Source organism: Zingiber officinale, chromosome 8B (genome assembly GCF_018446385.1).
Source record: "Zingiber officinale cultivar Zhangliang chromosome 8B, Zo_v1.1, whole genome shotgun sequence".
In the NCBI taxonomy this organism is placed as follows: Eukaryota; Viridiplantae; Streptophyta; class Magnoliopsida; order Zingiberales; family Zingiberaceae; genus Zingiber; species Zingiber officinale.
The window spans coordinates 58,843,241-58,865,942 of record NC_056001.1 but is presented as its reverse complement, the minus strand read 5'-3'; the positions used below and the strand labels follow the sequence as shown (position 1 = coordinate 58,865,942).

The window sequence follows — 22,702 nt, the reverse complement described above, 5'->3', positions numbered from 1 at the left end:
ATGTTGCTCCGGGCACCTGGAATGTGACGTAGCTGCTCAAACCGTGATGCTCCACGTGGCGACGACTCGGCTGGATATAATTTGCCTTCCGAGCGCCCGGATCCCCTCCGGGCGCCCGAACCACCTTGTTCCAGAAAACTCTCTTTTACTGCAAAACAAAGTTAGTCCGAGGCAATATATACCCTGCAACATAGATTATTAGCACATTTATAATAGTATGAATTAGCACAAGTTAGTATGACTTAGATTCCGTATTTCCGAGACCGGAATCTAGTCACGATCTCGACTTAGATATCCGAAATGGATCTAAGCCGGATCGACGCCTAATGTTCCCTTCCCGGGAACGCGTCCTCGCAGTCACTCCCCTCCAGTGACTTACCTCACTTACCTGCCAGACGTCCGGTCAGCCCTTCGACCCGTCTGGACTTCTTGCCAGCTATCCGGTCAGCCCGTCGACCTAGCTGGACTTCTTGCCAAGCGTCCGGTCAGCCCGTCGACCCGCTTGGACTTTTCGCCAGCTATCCGGTCAGCCCGTCGACCTAGCTGGACTTCTTGCCAAGCGTCCGGTCAGCCCGTCGACCCGCTTGGACTTCTCGCCAGCTATCCGGTCAGCCCGTCGACCTAGCTGGACTTCGTGTTAGACATCCGGTCAGCCCGTCGACCTGTCTGGAATTCTCCTGCACACTCGATCAGAGTGTTAGATCAACAATAGACTAACTTAACCTGATTTGTCATTCATCAAAACCTGGGTTAAATCGTTAGTGCTAACCGCACCAACAGAAGGTAGTACGGCTGGCTCCTGTACTTCTTCAGATTAGGCTGAGGGGGCAAGCCGACCTGCCAGCGCGTTCGGTAGTAGGGCCGCTCGGGGAGATGCAAAAAGAAAAAATACTCCTTCCAATGCTTGTTAGAAGTAGGCATCTTGTCAAAAAAGAGCAGCCCGACCCACGACTGAAAGAGGAAAGTCCCCATCTCAGATTGCTTGGGATAGTAAAAATAATGGAAGGCGCGTGGGGTCAGGGGAATGTCGTGCAGCTGAAACAAAACTATGACACCGCACAACAAACGGAAAGACTTTGGTACGAGTTGTGGAATGGGAACACGAAAATAGTTACAAACTTCGATGATGAAGGGGTGGATCGGGAATTGAAGACCGACCATAAATTGGTCTCAGAAAAGACAGATAGTGTTGGTCGACGGGTTATTTGGTGGATCAGACGGGGAGGCTAAGATTATATCATGATCAAAGGAGATATCAAAGACATTCCTAAGATTCTCAGCGTCGCCTGCATCAAATCTAGTTTCCATAGTACTATACCAGAGACCAGGAGCGGGGTCAGATGATCAAGAAGAGCTAGCCATTGTCAAAAAATAAGAAAACAGGATTTCGACAGAAATAGAGATGGACGGAAAGCACAACGAGCACGGAAAAGAGGCGATGATCCAAAAGAACTGCAAAAAGATCGAGGAGAGCTTACAGAAAGAGCAGAAAAGGTCGCCGCAGAAGAAGATGGAAGTCATTGGAGCACTGATCGCACAGAAATTGTCGGACACGAGCAAAACGCAAAGGTAAAGGGGGAAGGGAGCTCTGCGAGGCTATAAGCCTTCGGCTTGGCCAAGCAGAGCCGTCGGATCTAGGGCATAAAACCCAAGACGCAGATCCAGTAGTCGAATTCAAACCGCCAGACGTCGTGTCAAAGCCTGTCGCTTTGGGAGTGCGGCGACTGCGGCAGCGACGCGTGGCATTCCCTCACTGGCTCACATTTAATGGGCGCGTGCTCGATCCTAACGGGGGTGATCTGCATGAATTCTGAAGAGATTCTGGTGACGTCAGCATTGACCGCACATGTCCGAGGACACTGAAGGAGAAAGCCCAAGTGCAAATACTTGGATCACCGATCAGCTACAAGGATCGGTCTATGGGACGACCGACACTCTTTGACGAACCGAACAGAGTTCTACCAATATGATGGTAGATTGACCAACCGATCTCTATGCTTCTTTTTGTCCAGTCAATCAGACTTGCAGTCTCCTTCGATTAGACTTGAGGGGGAGACATGTGATTCTCTAATACGGGTCCACCCCTCAAAGGGTCGTTGCCACGGTGGAAGTCAAAGCCTAGGCAGTCAACGCCCCTGTATCGCTGGCCGATCGGACAACCCACTTGTCCGACCGAGGCGAAGGAGAGCCAGGCCGATATCAACCCAATGTTACCACAGCTCGGTCGTATACCGAGCTTCCGACGCTCAGAAAATCATGTGTCGGCGAGGCACACGCCGAGCGACCAGCTCGCTCGGACTTAAGTCAAACCTCAGAGCCGGAAAAATAGGAGCGCAACCGAGCAGTCACACTCAGATATATCTCTACACAACAGCGGAGCTCGGACAGTGGAATGTTGGCCGAGCGGTCATCCCATTCGGCCCAAGGGTTAGACACCCGGACAGCTGAGGACCGACCGAGCGGCCATCCCACTCGACCCACTAACAGACAAAAGGAGGATCAGTCGATATCCTCGTGGGAACTCGTGCCATTGACAGACAACATAGTTGGCAGCATGGCCGGGCAGAGGATCGTACGACGAAAGCTTCCACTATCATGTCAGAGATATGCTCGGGTCATTGAGGTATAGTGTCAGAGACGCTTTCCTGACATGCCTTTTCAAGGAAAGCTTTAAGAAGCGTGCACGCCTCGAAAAGCATGCACGCGCGCTCCCGGTAGCCCTATATAAGGAGCACCAAGCTTCAACAGAGGTATGCATAATTTCTACTGTAGCTATACTATTACTCTACTTCTTCGCTTCCTTACTTACACATCGTCGGAGACTGACTTGAGTGCCAGAGGGCCATTGTCAACCCCCCCTAACTCGGCACTGACGCTGTTGTAGTTGCAGGTTCGCCCTATTCGGAGTCCACGCACGGTCAACAAGAGCGCCACATTCTCCCAGCGTCCATCGCCTCGATTCTCGGATAGGATCATCTAGAATATATGATAGAAGCATGGCCGACCAATTGGCACGAAAGACATTGTACCTCAAAAAAAAAAGATACTAAGAAAAAGAAGAATCAAAATCTTCAGAAGAAGCAATTCCAGATAATATAGTAAGAGAAATCAATGAATCAGATGTGAAAAATAGTATTTTGAAGAATCGGGGTTATCTAAAAATAAAGAGATTTCAATAAATTATTTGATATCTCATAAAATATGAGATCGAAATAATACAACCATTGATGATGTTTTGCTTTCAATATGAACCTTGACATCGTGCAAGGTGATGAAGATCCTGAACCAAAATTGTTAAAGATTGTAAAGCAATAACCGACTAAAATGGAAGGTAACTATATAGGCTAAATTAGAATCTATAGAGAAACATAAAGTTATACGTAGTTTGAACATCTAAAGATGTAATCCCAGTATGATATAAATGGGTGTTTGTACAAAAAAAAATGAAAATGATGAAATTGTGAGAAACAAAGTTAGACTTGTTTCCCACAAAGACCTAGAATAGATTATGAGGAAACATATTTACCTATGATGGATGTCACTACTTTCAATTCTTGATTAGTTTAGTTGTATTAGAAAAATTGAACACACGACTTACAGATGTGGTCATCGCATATCTATATGATTTACTCGATAATGATATATACATAAAAATTCCTAAAGAATTCAAACCACTAAGCAAATGATAAACCCTCAAAATGATGTTCTTAGTAAAGCTACAAAATGGTTACATGGATTTTACAAAAAAAAAAAAAAATCATTACTATTTTTGTAATAATAATAATCGTTACATGGCAATTATACCACGTGGATTCCTAAAGAATTCAAACCACTAGAATATACTGTCATGATTGCATAACCTTTTTGAATACTTATTACAACAACATTATACAAATAATACTATTTATCTATATGTTTTTACAAAAATGACATAAGAAGGTTTTACCATCCTGACAGTATATGTCAATAATTTAAATCTTATAAGGGCTTTGAAGAGTTCAACAACTCCTAATTATTTTAAAAAATAAATTTAAGGTGAAAGATTTAAGATTGACAAAATTTTATATTGAATTATAAATTAAACATTTACAAAAGGAATATTTGTTCATCAGTTCTCATATAAAAAAAATACTAAAATACTTTTATATGAATAATGTACATCCATTACCTTCATCAATCCATTGTCTTTCATTAATGATTGTTCAATCACTTGACATTAAAAAAATATTATTTTCATCCACTCGAAGATGGAGAAAACATTATTAGTCAAGAACTACCATATGTTAGTACAATTAGTGCATTATCATATTTTGTCAATTGTATTCGCCTAGATATTACATTTTCTATTAATCTTCTAGCAAGATATAGCTCTTCTCCAACCCAAAAATATTAGAAAGGTGTAAAACACATTTTATTACCTTCTTAATACAATAGTCATGAGATTATTTTATTCGATAAGATTACATTTATCTTTAGTTGAATATTCAGATGCAAGTTATCTTTCATATCCATATAAAGTTAGATTATAAATAGGTCATGTGTTTACACGAGGAGACACTGCTATATCATAGAAGTAAGCAAAACAAACTTTAACAATGATATCATCAAATCGCAACATTGTCAAATCGCTCTGAAGTCATTGCAATGAATGAAGCAAGCCGAGAATGTATATGGTTGAAGTCCATAATGCTACATATTTAAGAATCATGGGACTAGCAACAACTAAAAGATAGTTATATTAAAGGGAATATAACAAAGTATATTTTATCAAAAGTAAACTACACACAAGAACTCTAAACAAAAATGATATTGATATCCAACAAATTAATTCGAGTGATAATGTAGCTTATTTATTCATAAAAGTATTACTGACGTTAACATTCAAAAAATTAGTACACAAAATAGGAATATACCAATTAAAAGATATTTAGTGATTGAAATCAGAAGAAGTGTTTACTATACTCTTTTTCCTTCGTTCAAGATTTTCTCACTACTCACTAGGTTTTATTGATAAAGTTTTAACGAAACACCTAAGAGGTGTTGGATCATCCAATCATATTATGATGATCTGACAATTAAAAGGAGCTCTGACAATTAAAAGGAGCTCCCACCTGGGAGGGAGCTCCATCCAATAAACTCTTGGGAGAGGCTCCCTAAATAGGGAGCCGTTCCTCATGATTTTTTTTTTAAAAATTAAATGATTTTAAGTAAACTACATGTTTGATAAAATAATATTTTTTTATAAAGAAAGAGTGAGACAAATGTTGTTTAAAGATTTTTTTTTTTTTATAGTGAAGATATAAATAAGATTTTTTTGGACGTAACGTTGATGTGATATTATAGGTGATCCTGTTCGAGCGCTGAGTCGACGGACGTTGGGGACGTGACACTCTCCGCTGTCCTCTGATGATGGTGTAGACCTCCGGTGAACCTGTAAAGAAGCTGAGCCGGGAGGGGTTTCCCGGTGACGACCCTCCGACGCTCAAGTCAGGCAGTGAAGAGGAAGAGGAGCAAAATAACGCTACTGTGGCTACAGTGATCAGAATCGCATACCTCCGTCGAAGTCTGGGGGTCCTTATATAGGACCCCGGGGAGGCGCAGGCACGCTTCTCGATGCGTACACGCTTCCCCAAACATACCTTAGTAGGGTTGTGTCAGAAAAGCATGTCTGACGTCATTCCGCAATCGTCCCAGCATATCCCTGATGTTGTTGATCCCCGGGTAGCTTCTGGAGTATGCAAACTGATCGTTGAGGCTAGTGTTTGACACTATCTCCGTAAACGATATTGCTCCGCTACGGTGCTTAACGGATTGTTGCAATTCGTTCCCAAGATACAACGACGAACGTCTCGGAATCGTAGCACTCCGACTTCCGAGACCAGCGAACCTTTTAGTAGACTTCTTGGACTCTTGTATGCACAAGATGAGATGAATGCTTGAGGAAGAGAAGAGAGGATTGAGTGAGTATTCCATCATCTGGAGGGTTCTATTTATACTGAAAGAAGAGGTTGAGTGTCCTTTGGGTGAGTGGATGTGTTCCTTGGGCTGGATCGATCTAGATCATCTATTCTGAAGGGTTGTAACCCTTCACCAAGCCCACTTCAATCTCATCCATCAGATCTGAGGAGTTGTGACCCTCAGATCCGCCTATTGTCATCGGCCATCGGATCTGGATCCATTAATTCGATGCTTCAGATCAAGTCTCATCCCAGGCCGTCAGATCGTTACTCTTTGCGATCTAACGCTCTAGATCGCATCACAAGCGATCCATCATACCTATTTGATCAACGTTGATCAACGGTAGCCATCCATTCCCTAAGTCAACTGTCCAGTCATCTCCCTTTGCCCACGAGGATGCCGCGTAGGTACTGCCACGTCAGGTACGAGCCTGACACGTCACCCGAGTGCCACGTAGGCACTGCAATGTCACCTGCTCCTCGCGATGATGCGTACGTGCGAAGTGCAAAGTGCGCCTACAAAGCGCCCATTGCGCACGTGGCGGGTGGCGGGCTCACAGGTGCGAGCACCTGCTCGCCCTGGGCTAAGGGGTCACCTGTCCTTTTATTTTTTGTGTTAACTCCATTAACACATCTTCATTAATAAGTAGAGAATACACATCGAGAATTTTCGATGCGGAACTATTCTCCCATGCACTTTATTAATGAATAATAAATGTTATTTTGTGCTGACTTTAAACATTAATTTCCCATTCACCCTTAATCGGTTTTGAGCAAATTAATAGTCTAAATCTATCTACGCGAATCGTAGATTTCAATTTGAAGTCAATTACGACTTTCAACAATTGATGACTTCCTTCCTCTAAATCGTTTTGGTCCATTTAAGGCCCTAATATCCAACAATCCCCCACATGAATGGAAATTAATGCAATGCGTGTATGCATGCTGACATTTTACAAGAGTCCAATCGATAAGTCACTGCATCGGGAGAGGTAGCTTGTGGCTTTGAACCTTCCGTAGTGAAATGCTATTGAGTATACTAGGCTGCACAGTAAATGTGATATCTTGAACTTCTCAGCTGTTGGTGTATACTTAGACAATAACACCCACACAGAGATCTATCTCACATACTTTAGGTTCTCATGGTTGGTTCCGTTTCGGCCATGGATATCATCTTGGATTCATGAGTGTTTCGTTGAAGCGGCCTGTCTTCACACTCACATAGGTGACACTTCTATCAAGAGTATCCTACCATACTCCACCTTATCAGGTATAGAAGTCACTAAAAGCATAAGCTTAACCTCACTACATGAGGTAGGACAGCACAAATTCATCCTAGGATTGGGATAGAGATAAACTATCTAATATGCTGGACCACAACTTCTGTAACTTCGTTGTCCCATTGAACCAAGATCTTGGGATCTCCAGTCAACAAGGTTGGGTTACCGCTACAGTCGTTTTTAGTTGTAGATTTTTAATCCCATTCCTCTTGATGAGCAGTATACTTGATCTCGACTCAACCCCTTCGTTAGAGGATCTACCAAATTATCTTTGGACTAACATAGTCGATTGCAATCACTCCATTCGAGATCAACTGCCTAATGGTATTATGTCTACGACGTATATGTCGTGACTTCCCATTATACATATTACTCTGTGCCCTTCCAATCGTCGATTGACTATCACAGTGGATTAGTACGGCAGGCACAGGTTTCACCCAGCTAGGAATATCTTCCAAGAAATTCCGCAGCCATTCAGCTTCCTCAGCTGCTTTGTCTAGTGCTATAAACTCGGATTCCATAGTTGACCGAGCAATGCAAGTCTGCTTAGTGGATTTCCAAGATACTGCTCCCCCACCGATCATGAATACATATCCACTAGTGGATTTGGAGTCTTTTGTATCTGATATCCAATTAGCATCACAATAGCCTTCCAATACAGCGGGATATTTTCCATAATGTAATCCATAGTTCATAGTATATTTCAAATATCTGAGAACTCGCATCAATGCTTTCCAATGGGTGTCGTTTGGATTACTCGTAAAACGACTCAGTTTGTTGACCGTACAGGCAATATCCGGACGTGTGCAGTTTGTGAGATACATCAAACTGCCTATTATCCGAGAATATTCCAACTGCGATATGGTCTCACCATGGTTTTTCGCTAAGTGTTGACTTAGATCCATAGGTGTTTTCACTGAAGAGAGATCGTACGCATTGAATTTTTTCAATACAGATTCTACATAATGGGATTGTGTTAAAACTATCCCTTCTGATGTCCTGAGAATTTTAATTCCCAATATAACATCTGCTTGACCCATATCTTTCATATCAAAATTTCTGGTCAACATTTTCTTTGTAGTCATGATTACATCATGATTACTGCCCATTATTAGCATGTCGTCTACGTATAGATAGACAATTACATAGCCTTCAGGTGTGTTTTTGACATAAATGCATTTGTCACATTCATTTATTCTGAATTCGTTTGACAGCATTACTTTGTCAAATTTTTCGTGCCATTGTTTAGGCGCTTGCTTAAGTCCGTACAACGACTTAACAAGTCGACACACCTTTTTCTCATTTCCAGGAGCCATGAACCCTTCGGGTTGCTCTATATAAATTTCTTCTTCCAACTCACCATTTAAGAACGCAGTCTTAACATCCATTTGATGTATTTCAAGGTCATACAGTGCTGCAATGGCTATTAGCACTCGTATGGACGTAATCCTTGTCACCGGTGAGTATGTATCGAAGTAATTAAGGCCTTCCTCTTGCTTGTACCCCTTGGCTACAAGTCTGGCCTTATACTTGTCAATTGATCCATCAGCTTTATACTTACGTTTTAGTATCCACTTACAACCTAATGGTTTATTACCAGAAGGAATGTCTACTAATTCCCAAGTATGATTATTCATGATAGACTCAATTTCACTATTGACAGCTTCTTTCCACATTGGAGCATCGGGTCTAGAGAGAGCTTCACTTAATGTTCTTGGTTCCATTTCTGACATGAAAGTCATGAAATCTGGCCCGAACGATTTCTCAACTCTAGCCCGTTTGCTACGACGTAGCTCTTCACTTTGATCGTCAATAGTCCTTTTATAACAGCTAAGTTCGGTAATGTCATTTTTGTTTGAACTTCCGTTGTTATCACTTTCAACGTTTCCCTTTTTATTTGGGAATACGTTTTCAAAGAATATCGCATTCCGAGATTCTATGGTTGTTCCCACATGTATATCAGGAATGTCTGATTTGTGAACTAGGAAACGATATGCACTACTATTATGGGCATATCCGACAAATATCGCATCGAACGTTTTAGGTCCGATCTTTACTTGCTTTGGTTTAGGTACTTCGACCTTTGCCAAGCACCCCCACACTTTCAAGTATTTGTACGATGGCTCGCGGCCTTTCCATAGTTCATATGGAGTTTTTTCATTTTTCTTATGAGGAATTCTGTTGAGAATGTGATTTGCCGATAATATTGCTTCCCCCCACAAGTTTTGAGGTAAGCCTGAATTTATCAACAAGGCATTCATCATTTCTTTTAGTGTCCGATTTTTACGTTCGGCAACACCGTTTGATTGAGGTGAGTAAGGCGTCGTTGTTTGATGGATAATGCCAGATTCTGTACAAAATTCATCAAACGGTACACCATATTCTCCACCTCTATCGCTTCGAATTATTTTAATTCGTTTGTCAAGTTGGTTTTCAACTTCTGTTTTATAGGTTCTGAACGCCTCTAGGGCTTCGTCTTTACTTCTTAAAAGAAAGACATAACAGAACTTTGTGCAGTCATCGATAAAAGTAATAAAATATTTTTTACCTCCTCTAGTTTGCACAAATTTCAAGTCATATAGATCACTATGTATTAACTCTAGAGGAGTTGTTGTCCTTTCCACCGAATGAAAAGGTAGTTTCGTCATTTTCGCTTCCACGCACACTTCACATTTGTGTGTTCCGTCAACATTGACGTTTGGTAATAAATTTAATTTGACGAGACGTTTGAGAGTATTATTATTCACATGTCCGAGTCGATCATGCCATAAATTAAAACACTCAACAACATAGCTGGAAGCATTTATTTTATTACCATCAAAATTTCGGAGTACAGACATTACAACCATTTTGAATAGACCCTTTCCTACGAAGACATCATTCTTCGTAAGTACAAAGTTGTCTGACTGGAACACTAGCCTAAATCCGGCCTTGACCAATGCCGCTCCAGAAACTAGGTTCTTACTGATGTCGGGAACATGGAGTACATCAATGAGTGTTAGCTCCTTTCCGGACGTCATCTTCAGAACAACCTTTCTGAGTCCAACAATTGGCGACGTCATGGAATTACCCATATAGAGCTTTCTGCCATTTATCGGAGTATACTTGGAGAATATCGCTTTATCGGAACATATATGACGAGTTGCTCCAGTATCAATGAACCACTGCTTCGGGTTGGTATCCACCAAGTTGGCTTCAAATACAACCACAGTAAGATCCAAGTCCTCAAGAGAGGTTGCGACATGATTCGCAACATCCTTTGGCCCCTTGGTTGGCTTCTTTGGGCGTCTGCAGTCCTTGGATAAGTGTCCTGCCTTTCCACAGTTGTAGCAGGAGCCTTTGAACTTCTTTGCTTGAGCCTTCTTTTTGAACTGCTTCGGCTTTTTGGCGTTCGGCTTGACCAGGTTGGACATTTCGTCTATAGTCCGCTTGGTTCCTCTGGAGTCGGATAACTTTCGATTATCCTCCTCTATTCGTAGCCTCAGGATCAGGTCTTGCAGCCCTATTTCCTTTTGCTTGTGCTTTAGGTAATTCTTGAAATCCTTCCATGATGGAGGGAGCTTCTCAATTACCGCAGCAACTGCGAATGTCTCGTTTAGCTTCATGCCTTCGGCGTCTAGATCATGCAGTATTAATTGCATATCTTGGACTTGAGATGAGACGCTTTTTGAGTCCACCATCTTGAAATCCAGAAACCGACCGACGATGAATTTCTTCAATCCAGCATTTTTGGTCTTGTATTTCTTCTCAAGGGATTCCCACAAAGATTTTGCCGTCTCCAGAGAACAATATACGTTATATAACGTGTTGTCCAAGGCGTTGAGTATATAATTGCGGCATAGAAAATCTCCATGAGACCACGCATCGCTAGCAGCCTTACTACCTTCCGTAGCGGCTGGCGTGTCTTCGTGCAAAAACCGTAGAAGGTTTAGCGTTGTTAGATAAAACAACATCTTCTGCTGCCATCTTTTGAAGTCGGTTCCGGTGAATTTCTTCGGCTTTTCTCCGTGCGGAATGGTTGTCGGAACGACGGTCGGAACGGCCGTCGGAATGTCGTTGGTAGCCATATCAGTTTGCAGGGAATATCGTTTACGACTGTTGATCCCCCGGTAGCTTCTGGAGTATGCAAACTGATCGTCGAGGCTAGTGTTCGACACTATCTCCGTAAACGATATTGCTCCTCTACGGTGCTTAACGGATTGTTGCAATTCGTTCCCAAGATACAACGACGAACGTCTCGGAATCGTAGCACTCCGACTTCCGAGACCAGCGAACCTTTTAGTAGACTTCTTGGACTCTTGTATGCACAAGATGAGATGAATGCTTGAGGAATAGAAGAGAGGATTGAGTGAGTATTCCATCATCTGGAGGGTTCTATATATACTGAAAGAAGAGGTTGAGTGTCCTTTGGGTGAGTGGATGTGTTCCTTGGGCTGGATCGATCTAGATCATCTATTCTGAAGGGTTGTAACCCTTCACCAAGCCCACTTCAATCTCATCCATCAGATCTGAGGAGTTGTGACCCTCAGATCCGCCTATTGTCATCGGCCATCGGATCTGGATCCATTGATTCGATGCTTCAGATCAAGTCTCATCCCAGGCCGTCAGATCGTTACTCTTTGCGATCTAACGCTTTAGATCGCCTGACACGTCACCCGAGTGCCACGTAGGCACTGCAATGTCACCTGGAGCATAAATTTAAGCTCCTCAATGCTCCTCGCGAAGTGCAAAGTGCAAAGCGCCCATTGCACACGTGGCGGGTGGCGGGCTCACAGGTGCGAGCACCTGCTCGCCCTGGGCTAAGGGGTCACCTGTCCTTTTATTTTTTGTTTTAACTCCATTAACACATCTTCATTAATAAGTAGAGAATACACATCGAGAATTTCCGATGTGGGACTATTCTCCCATGCACTTTATTAATGAATAATAAATGTTATTTTGTGCTGACTTTAAACATTAATTTCTCATTCACCCTTAATCAGTTTTGAGCAAATTAATAGTCTAAATCTATCTACGCGAATCGTAGATTTCAATTTTGAAGTCAATTACGACTTTCAACAATTGATGGCTTCCTTCCTCTAAATCATTTTGGTCCATTTAAGGCCCCAATATCCAACAGATGTGACAGTGAAAACTTCCACCGTACGATACTCTGTCCGCTCCGACCGCCGACCATGCTGTTTGTCGACGGCAGGTGTCTCGAGGATGAAGTTACCAGCTGTCCTTTTTGTCTCTTTGCGCTCTTACTTGTTCCCGGGCCGAGCGGACCAGCCGCTCGGCGCTCCTGGCCTTCGGGAATGCTCCGGTACCTCGGATCGGGCGGGGAAGCCCTGCTCATGTGCTCGGATGGGATTGCGCCTTATTGTCCTGTGGCTCGGCCGGACGGCCTATCCGCTCGGCCCAGAGACTCTTTTACCTTGAGCATCGGAAACCCGATCCCTGGTCGGGCTATCTTTCGTCCGACCTGGGAGACCCATGGCTGGATATTCGGTCGGCCGGATGCTTGGTCGGCCCGCCAGTCCGCTCGGCATGACCTCTGTCCGCTCGGCACGACCTTGGTGTTGACCCTCTTGACCATTGACCTTCACGTGTCGTTGATCTCCCGTCAACAAGGATCTCCCGTCCTTATCACTGGATCAATAGGAATCATAAAAAAAAAATCTCCCAGGAACTTCTACTATTAGAGTCTTGGAGATACTTTTATAATAACTAATTGATATAATTTAATTATTAATATTCTTTTATTTCTATATCACACTAGTTATCCAATAAATATGGGTGGGTGTTAGATAACATTCTCTCCTCTTTTAAAATTATAACATTAAACAATTTTTTAAGGAATTATTCAATTTTAATTCATTTGTTATCATATTTTTAACTTTTTATACACATACACTAAGAGGACATAAATTTAGTAAATCATATTTATGTGCAAATTTAGATAATTTTAAAAGTTTTTATGGATATTTTTGTTAGATAAATTAAACAATTTTTTATAAAAAACAAAAATCCGTGTCAATATTTTTAATAAAAAAAATAAATAATAAACTCAGTTAATTTTATTGACTATCTCTTAGGGTATGTTTAGTTGGGGATTATTCTTGATAATCTTGGTTATCTATCAAAGGTTATCAACAAAAATCCTATTTGGTTTAGGTAATTGATGATTCCTGAGTAATGTTTCATGTCCGATACGTCAGCAAAAGGGGCATGCAATCAGGAATTGGAAAACCTCAAAAAATTAAGATTTTTCTTGATTCCGGGTTATCGAATTTTCTTACCCAAAATATCTTCGGATAAAAGAAAATGTGAAAAAAGGTAAAATGTAAAGAAAAAAATGGAAAATATAAAAAGTAAAATAAAAAAAAACGTAATTTTTTTTAAAAAAATAAAAAATCATTAAAAAATAAAAAATGGTAAAAAACTTTAAAAAAATAAAAAAATTAGGAAAAAACATTAAAAAATTAAAAAAAATACAAAAAAAAACATAAAAAATAGAAAAAAAAAACGAAAAAAAAATTAAAAAGTAAAAAATAATAAAAAATGTTAAAAAAATTAAAAAATTGGAAAATGTAAAAAACCCTAAAAAATTTAAAAAACCTAAAAAATAAAAAAAAGGTTAAAAAGTTAAAAAAAAAATTAAAAAAATTAAAAAACATAAAAAATAAAACAAAATTAAAAATTAAAAATATATATAAAAAAAAAAACGTGAAAATATAGTAAAATATAATAGAGTTTAAATAATAATAATAATAATAATAATAATATTATTATTATTATTATTATTATTATTATTATTATTATTATTATTATGTATAGTTGGTTTTGTAACTAAGGGTAATATAGTAAAATACTAAACTAGGTTATTCATTAAAACCTTCAAACAAACATGTTTTTGTTGCATTACAAAGATTGAACCAAACAATATTTGGTTATGTTTTATTCCTCATAATCTTGGTTATGTGATTACCAGGTAATCACATAACCAAGGTTATACATGATAACTTGAACCAAACGCACTCTTAGGATGATCGATTCGGCCCCATCAAAATTTCCTATCGACCACTAATAAATCGAAAAGCGCATATAACGGTCAGCCTCTAAACTCAATATATTTGATTGCACCCCATTTGAAAAAAAAATACATCTTCAATAAAAAAAAGAGATGCTCTTTGGATGTTGTGCTCAATAATTAACGAATGGAGACCAATAAATGCTTTCAATCAGACTTCATGACTAAGGGAAATAATAGCTTCGCAATGTTTATCGTCTGTGTTACCAAACAACATATTATAGAAATCGAGATTGTAACTCAGTTCATAGTTGCGGAAAAGATGTTTATGAACTACCTTCGCACTTGAATAGTCGATAGCTTGTCTTGTGAGTTCCTACTCGCAAGGGTCGATTTGGAGGAGATGACTCTGTAGCCCTTGGCTCATGTCCTGATTGGAAACTTTCTCCTCCTTTTTGCCCCATAGGACCAAGTAAAGCCCAAACACAATGATAATTGATCCAACAACCCTGAAAGCAAGATAAAAGAGCAGTTAAAATCCATCAATACAGTTGGCGCAACCATACTCAAGAAGTTATTCACCCTCCCAAGTATAACTGATCGTTGAAGATGAGAACCGACACAATGGCCACAGCCACAATTTGCACTGGCCCGAAAACAGCAGTGAAAAGAGGACCACCTTTGTCTATGCACCATATCAGAAGAGCAATGGCAACGCCCGAGACGACAAGCCCCTTGTTCCCATAAGACAAAGTAGTCGAAACTCAATTCGTGTTTCGACACATAAAAGAAGCAAACTGAGAGGCAAATGACACATACAGAATAGAGAATTGTACAGAGCTGTTCTACTGAATGCACTTTCCACTTCTCGCTGTCAGTTTCAGAAATGCATGCTACGACAAGGCATTGCAGAAACCCGAAGAAGCAGATGAAGGCACTAAATGAGAGCTTAGCTGGGTACTTCTTCACCACTGGAACCTGTAAACAATGAGATTTCCTAATTTTGATTGTAGCATATAAAAGTGAAAGAGAGTTGCGTATAATAGATCTAATCTCTGAGACCCCGTATTTGTAAGAGCTTCGTGTACAAAGCTACCCCTTTTAGCATACAAACGTGTTGTTGCACTGATTACCTGAAGCACAATCCAGGCAGGCCATATAGTGCAACTTCCAAGTATGGAGGCACAACCCAGTGTCCAGTGTAGTATAGAGTTTGAAATTATGGGAGTGGCTAAAACATTTGTCGAAAGAGGGTGAGGCAGCAGGGGATGACCCTTGTATAGAGTGACGACAGTGGCACCTCCTATGCTAGTAACCGTGCCGAGCACCTTTGCTAACCCATATCTCTTTGCGATGTGGACTTGCTCAAGCCTGAAGAGAGATGTTCATGAAGCCACACAAGATCACTGCACACTTGAGCATGGTTTTAGGATTACCCGAGAGCTGCAGCCATGGCAAATGTGAGTGCCGGGCCCAAATTCTGGATCGCAACCGCATAAGTTGTGGGCACATAGCATAAGCCGATGAGTAAACATACTTGAGCGATTGTAATCCTTCAAAGAAACAAAAAGTTAAGTATCACAAACAATGAGAAATTGTTGAGATATTGTTTCATTGCTCAAAAAGTCCTAGTGACCAGTATATGTGTAAATGTAGAAATAGATTTGCTTACCCAAACGATGCAAGAAGGAAGAATTGAAACAGCAAAGAAAGAGATAAAGATGGTCGGACTTCCCTAAATGTGAAAAAAAAACATAAACTAGTGTTGCACTATGAATACCAATTGTGTCAGTGAATTAGTGAACTGAGATGACTTACTTCTCGAGAAAGTATGCAAATGGAGCTAGCAACAAGAAACCGATAACATTCGTATACACTGGAAAGACAAATTGGCCGACGCCCTTGTCGAGTGCAACCTTAGCAGCTATATTGTACCCTGCATAACATAGTTGTAGTAGAAGCACAGCTGCAAGAAGCTTAACCTTCTCTGAGGAAAATGATTCTCCTCCTCTCATTTGCTTCTTAGCTCCCAAGTCTAACAAATGAGAGTATAAACAACAATTTTGTAGAAGCAATTGCACATGTGGTCTTGTTCTTGGGTGGACCACTGTCCATGAAAACTAGACTTAACTATATTGTAGTGACATGAAGTAAAGTTTGTAAGACTTAAATGCAATTTATGAAAAACATGATTGAAGAAGAGAAAGTAATACAAAAGGTTTACAAAAATTATAGAGATTCATATATAATTGTATTATTAATTATCTCCTCTTTATTTCTTTTTTTTTCAAATAAATCGCCTTTTTAGTTACAGTCATGTCTACACGTCTTATTAATGATAGTGAAGCTATTTTTTTTAAAAAAAAATTACAAGTCTCTACTAATTTGATAAAAATATTTTAAATAGTATTTTAATTTCATTTTTAATTCCTTAAAAGTATTGGAGGGTTAGGGGTTTAGTTTTAGAGTTTATATTCCAATTTGATAAAAATTTAATTATTGCTTGCTTATACTAGGCTCATATGTTATTCTTCAAATAATTTTTATATTGGTGCTTCTGCTAGGTATTATTATCCCAGCACCCCCGTTAATTCGTCTCAAGGCTAGAGAAGGTAAATCACGGATGACTACTATCCATTAATGCATATGACCAAGGCATGAGGAGGGCATGCTCGGACGCGTCGAGTTTCGATCCTAAGACCTCATATGACAATACCTCATGCCTCAACCATCGCACCGGATTGCCCTGAGGGGATTCAAATAATTCTTCTATTGTAGTAAAAGGTGGAATCCACCATCCTAGCGGCCCTACAAGGTCGACCCCACGACCATCTGTGAGGAGATAAATCGGGAAACTGTAGTTGGCTAGTGCGGGGAGGGCTTTTTCCTCGACTTTATTGAGATTTGAACTCTTGCCCTATTATAACAACTCTACCTTGTACTAGCCAACTCAACCTTATCCCGGGGCCAAATAATTCTTCTATTGCACTTTGTTGTGATGACACTATTTCTCATTTAGAGTATAATCATGTTGCTTATACTAATTTGATTACGTTGAATGTGAAACTATCTTCCATCTAGAGAATGAACGAAAGACTATCTTCTCGGACAATGCTATCTAGCTACACGAGTCACAATGGAAGTCTCGTGGGTTACCTCATCTTTGCATGTGTTACTGTTGTTGAATGAAGTCTCTCGTGATTTATCTATCTATATTTAACCAGGGCACCAACGATACTAGGTCATCTAGAATGAATGTTATCACCTTTTGCCACAAATAGATACTCTGAGTCACAAAGTTCTTGCAAGATATCAAAACTTTAGAGTTCTGGTCATTGTTGGAAATTGCTGCCACACATTTATTGGTAGCAAAAAAAAAAAAATCGTCACCTTGGTGGCTCCATGATAATCCACATTTAGATACTTGATTTTATTGTGAGAAATCAGTATTTATATTCTTTTGTTTATTCAAAAATATATTTTTAGTGTGTTTTATGAATTTATATCTTTGTTATTTTTCATTTTAATTCCTAAATATTTTTTAAAAATATTTTAGATATTATGTGATTATATTTTATTTTATAAGAATTTAGGGAGATAATTAAGGAGAAGAGCCTGATTTAGTTCAATCATGATTTGTTTCAATCACCAAAGATTTAGAGGAGAAGAAGCAACCTAAATCGAGAAGTCTAGATTAAAGCCACTCAAAAGAGCCCAATTTCAAAGCTCAAGAAAAAATTACAATTGAGCTGATTTATTTTGGTTCAGAGGTTTATTTTTTGGTTAGCAACCGGTTCAGTCGAACTGGTCCGATTCAATTGGAGATTAAAAGGCAATCCCGGTTCAAGGAGAAGTGAGCTCGGGCGAGCACTGTGCACGTCTCCTTCCTCATCTCCCGAGCGCCCCCAAGCTAGGTCTCGCGATTTCTCCAATCTGACGACGACAACATCTCTGGCGGATCCTGTGAAGGCGACGAACTCATTCGGTGTCCTCTGCTGGCGAAGGGTAGTGCGGCGAGTTTCCTCCCGATCTACTCCAATTAGCGGCGACAAGGTGAGATTAAACCTAGGGTTTTCATCGGAGTGGTTCTGCTCCGGTGGTCCCTCCCCTTTCCTCCCTAATAAGAGTATAAATTGCGAACGTGGTTGTGAACACAGAACAACTCCAAGGAGCAAAGGAGGCGTCGGTGTTCTTTCTTCTTTTCTGGCTGGTTGCTAGTTCTTCATCTTCTCCGATGATACAATGATAAGGGAGAACCCACCTGTCACTGGTCAATTGATACGATGTCGGTCAAAGTTAAGGCGGTCAACGCCGGGCTTACAGTTATCCTAGTTTGCAAAGGAATGGCCGAGCGGACATCACCCAGCCGGTCGGAGAACATTAGCCGGTCAGCAGGGAAATGAGTCACTCGGACCGCCCATCCGACGCAAGGAATGACGTCATATAGGAAGAGACAAGAAAATAAAAAGGAACACACCGTCTATCATTAAATACGAGGAAGTCAAGGTAAAAGATGAACACTACATTTATCCTTACTGCACAGAAATCAAGACAAATAAGCCTTCCTTTGACAATTAATATCATTAAATAAGGGCAGATGAACGATCATAGAGAAAGGTATAAAAGAGGACGCTAGGTATGAGGAAGGCAAGATTCTGTTCTTTTTTCTGATTACTTCATTCTCTTCCTAATTTTGACTTGAGCATCGAAGGGCCAACGCCAGAGACCCCTTCCCTGGTTTTGGTTTTATTTGCAGGAGCGAAGTCTTCATCCCGTCAGCGGTCACCCCATCCCCGGCTTTCCAGCTTCCTTCATTCGGACAGGATCAATTTGGCGTTGTCTGTGGGAACATTACCTGTATCCGAATAAGAAGATGGAAGACGGTGGACGACTCACAACGGTGGCACTGACGCAAGAAGAACTCGATAAACTCATACAAGCTTGAGTGGCGAAAATACTGGAGCAACAACAACAAGTGCTGGCCGATCAGCCAATACATGAGCCAACTGCCTCTGCAGCAGGTTGGCAAAGTGAACGAGAAAGAGAAAGAGAAAGAGAAGATTGAGTAGATCAATTTTCCTCTCGGGAGCCAAATAGGAGATTGATCAGCTCCTATGGGGATGCCCGTAATGGCCAATCCCCTTTAACTGCGCACCATCATGAGCTCCCCCAATTGAAAGAGGTTGAGCGGATAGAGACCGAGGCTCCTCACATGAGGTGCCTGCTAGGGATGCCCGAAAAGGAAAAGCACCGAGGGAAGATGACTCACACGAGCGGGTCAATCAACAATTTTCAGAGGGGATCCTAAATGACTCTCTGCCAAAGCATTATACCCCATTAACGATCGGAGAGTATAATGGAACAACCGATCCCGACGACCATTTGGCTAAGTTTGACAATGCGGCCACCCTTCACCAGTACATGGATAGGGTGAAGTGTCGGGTCTTCCTCACCACGCTATCTAGATCGGCGCAACGGTGGTTCAAGCGGTTACCGAATAGCTCTATATATAGCTTCAAGGACTTCCGAGCGGCATTCCTACACCATTTTGCTAGTAATCGCCGACACCAAAAGACTAGCGTGAACCTATTCTCGCTGAAGCAAGGGTCCCGAGAGGCCTTGAGGGCCTATATACAGTGCTTCAATCAGGTGGCGATGGACATTCCAATAGTCTCCTCAGATGTATTGGTGAATACCTTCACCCAAGGGCTCACAGAGGGAGAGTTCTTCCGATCACTCATTCGTCGACCTCCGAAGGACTTTGGTCGCCTCCAAAAGATGACCAACGAGTACATTAATGTGGAAGAAGCTCAGGCGGCAAGGAAGAAAGAGACGACCGCCAATCCCACAGTGGCATCCTAGCGGCATCAGTCGAGTAGTCACCAACCACCAAAAGTACCTTGGTCGGGAGCCCCTTCACACTAGGAGACTAAGCCAGATGTCGTACAGCAGGTGGCGACCGCCCGTCCAGGAAGCAAGAGGTGGGCACCAATGTTTTACAATTTCCATCAGTCAACCACGCACAACACCAGGGACTGCTACGACCTGGCAGCTAATAGGTCGATTCCACGCGTATATTGCCATTGTTTGCCGTTGTTCACCGCCTCCAGTTCGGCGTCATCGAAGTTGATCTGCAGAATGAAGGAAGGAAAGGACCGAGCCATGCCACCACCATAAGGACCGAATCCCTGCCCAAGCACCTTCCGAACGGACCAGACTGTCAGCGAGGGAAGAAGAGAACTGGAGTAATGGCGCTCGAGGGGAGATAGGAATGATCGTCGGCAGGCCAACTGGTGGAGATTCTAATTGAGCAAGGAAGTTACATGCTTGGCGGCTCGAGATACACTCTGTTGGCTGCAACAAGGAAAAAGCTGAGGGAACCGAGATTAGTTTCTACCCTAGGGATATGGAGGGAGTAGAGGTCCCCCATGATGATGCATTAATCATCTGAGCGGTAATCTCCAACTATATAGTCCATCAAACTTTTATTGATACAGGGAGCTCGGTAAATATCATATACAGGAAGACCTTCGATCAATTACAAATTGATCGGAGTCAACTGCTGCCCATGTCAACACCACTCTTCGACTTCACGAGCAACGAAGTATTACCGATCGACCAGATCAAGTTGGCCATCTCACTTGAAGAAGAACCCTTGAAGCGGACAAGGACTACCAATTTCATAGTGGTAGATGCGCCCTCGGCCTACAACGTTATTTTGGGTCGATCGACACTCAATGAGTTCCGATCGACACTTTCTAGGCTCTTGGACCACCCTCGAGCACCTCTATTAAGGCCTATCCGATCCATCTTCGTCACTGAGTTTATCCACTTCCAAACGCTTGGACCACTCCCAGGCTCCCGAATCGATGACGTGGCTATACCTCAATGAAGCTCTATCCATTCTCGAAAGCCTAGACCACTCCTGTGCACCTGGACGCTGACATGCTTCGGCCAAATAGAGTGTGTTAAATCAGCTACTCATGTGGCTGGATTCAGGCCATTCTGGGCGCCTAGATCCATCTGGTCACCCTAATCTTCGGACGCCTGGATCCCTTCCAGGTGACTGGAATGTCCTAACTCCAACTTTATTTTCCTACATCACAGAGTTGACATAACATACATAATATAAAATATAAGTATTAAACATTTAGATAGTCTCAGGACTATCCGATCCTGACTATGGATTTCACTGAAATCTTAGGTCAGACTGATATCTACTATTCCCTCAGCGGGGAACACATCATCACTGAATCTCTCTCTTCCATTGCTTGCCTCCACTTACCAATTGCAGACTTTACTTGAATTTGATCACTTGACCTACCAAATCTTTTTGGTAGATGTCCCATTGGACTTTAGTCAGTTGTTAGGTCCTGCCCATGCAACTAGATTTCCTGCTAGATATCAGGTCCTCTCTTGACCTATTTGGACTCCTTGCTAGTTATCATGCCCTTCAGACCTAATTGTACTTCAGTCTAGTGTCAAGTCCTCTAGATTCATCAAGTCTTTCAGTATTGTACACCTAGTAAACATATTAGAATATACAAAATCTAACTTTATCCTTTTGTCATACATCAAAATCTAAGTTTGATTATTAGTGCTAACTGCACCAATAGTTATCAGCATGATCCTCTTCAAGATATGAACTCATAAATATTCTTAGTCTTAGTCTTTATGTATGCCCTCGAAATAGCACAAATTTTTAGTTTTATGTTTATGCCTTTAGTTTTATATTAATGCTCTTAAAGTAACACAGTATTTCGATTTAATATTTTTGCTCTTGAAATAACACAAATTCTAAATTTACATTGATGCACTTGAAGAAGCACAACTTGTAATTTTATATTAATGCTAGCAACCCATTAGTTAGATTTAATATTGATGATCTCGAAGTAATACAAATCCTGAATCTATATTGATGCTCTTAAAGAAGCACAACTTTTAATTTTATATATTAAGGTTCTTGAAGAAGCATAACTTTTAGTTCTATGTTAATGCTCCTAAAGTAGCACAACATGAATTTATGTTGATTTCATGATAAATTGATAATTTAAAATATAAAGATCTAAGATTTATCAATATTTCTAAAGACTATTGATCTAAGATATAAGTTTTATAAATGTTTCTAATAACCTGACACATATCAATATTCTTGAAAAAATTTGATTAAAGATATAAGATATAATAGTATTCCTAAAAACATTAAAATATATATCTTAGTTTTGATCATATTATGACATGATTGTTTGGTATTTAATTCCTTTTAATTTTTGTTGCTATAATATTTTTGTGTGGATACAAATACTTGATTGCTTCATAACTATGACAACATAACATGTTTTGATCATATTATGACATACTTGTTTTAGTATTTGTTTTCTTTTAATTTTTATTTCTATAAATTTTTTGTGTGAACATGAATATTTGATTGCTTCAAATACTAACACAATTTT

The 22,702-nt window shown here is 40.7% G+C and overlaps 1 protein-coding gene across 3 annotated transcripts; it reads right to left on the bottom strand.

The window, feature by feature from the left end:
* Positions 1 to 14,451: 14,451 nt before the first annotated feature.
* Positions 14,452 to 16,274, bottom strand: LOC122014782 (auxin-induced protein 5NG4-like). 3 transcript variants are annotated; one of them, XM_042571208.1, is made up of 7 exons: positions 16,068 to 16,274; positions 15,922 to 15,984; positions 15,686 to 15,802; positions 15,383 to 15,620; positions 15,069 to 15,227; positions 14,832 to 14,983; positions 14,452 to 14,758 (listed from the first exon to the last, which is right to left on the bottom strand). In XM_042571208.1, exons 1-7 carry the CDS (start codon positions 16,262 to 16,264, stop codon positions 14,626 to 14,628), a joined length of 1,059 nt encoding a protein of 352 aa, XP_042427142.1. In that variant the 5' UTR covers positions 16,265 to 16,274; the 3' UTR covers positions 14,452 to 14,625. The 3 variants fall into 3 exon arrangements, with proteins under 3 accessions (XP_042427142.1, XP_042427143.1, XP_042427144.1); XM_042571209.1 differs by having other exon boundaries at positions 14,847 to 14,983; XM_042571210.1 differs by having other exon boundaries at positions 14,929 to 14,983.
* Positions 16,275 to 22,702: the final 6,428 nt, after the last annotated feature.

Excerpts from the sequence above, each read along its gene's own strand:
- LOC122014782 (XM_042571208.1), bottom strand. The coding sequence starts at position 16,264 with ATGAGAGGAGGAGAATCATTTTCCTCAGAGAAGGTTAAGCTTCTTGCA. Across the intron at positions 15,621-15,685 it reads GCCATGGCTGCAGCTCTCGG|GCTTGAGCAAGTCCACATCG; the intron begins GTAATCCTAAAA and ends ATCTCTCTTCAG. Across the intron at positions 15,228-15,382 it reads CTGCCTGGATTGTGCTTCAG|GTTCCAGTGGTGAAGAAGTA; the intron begins GTAATCAGTGCA and ends CATTGTTTACAG.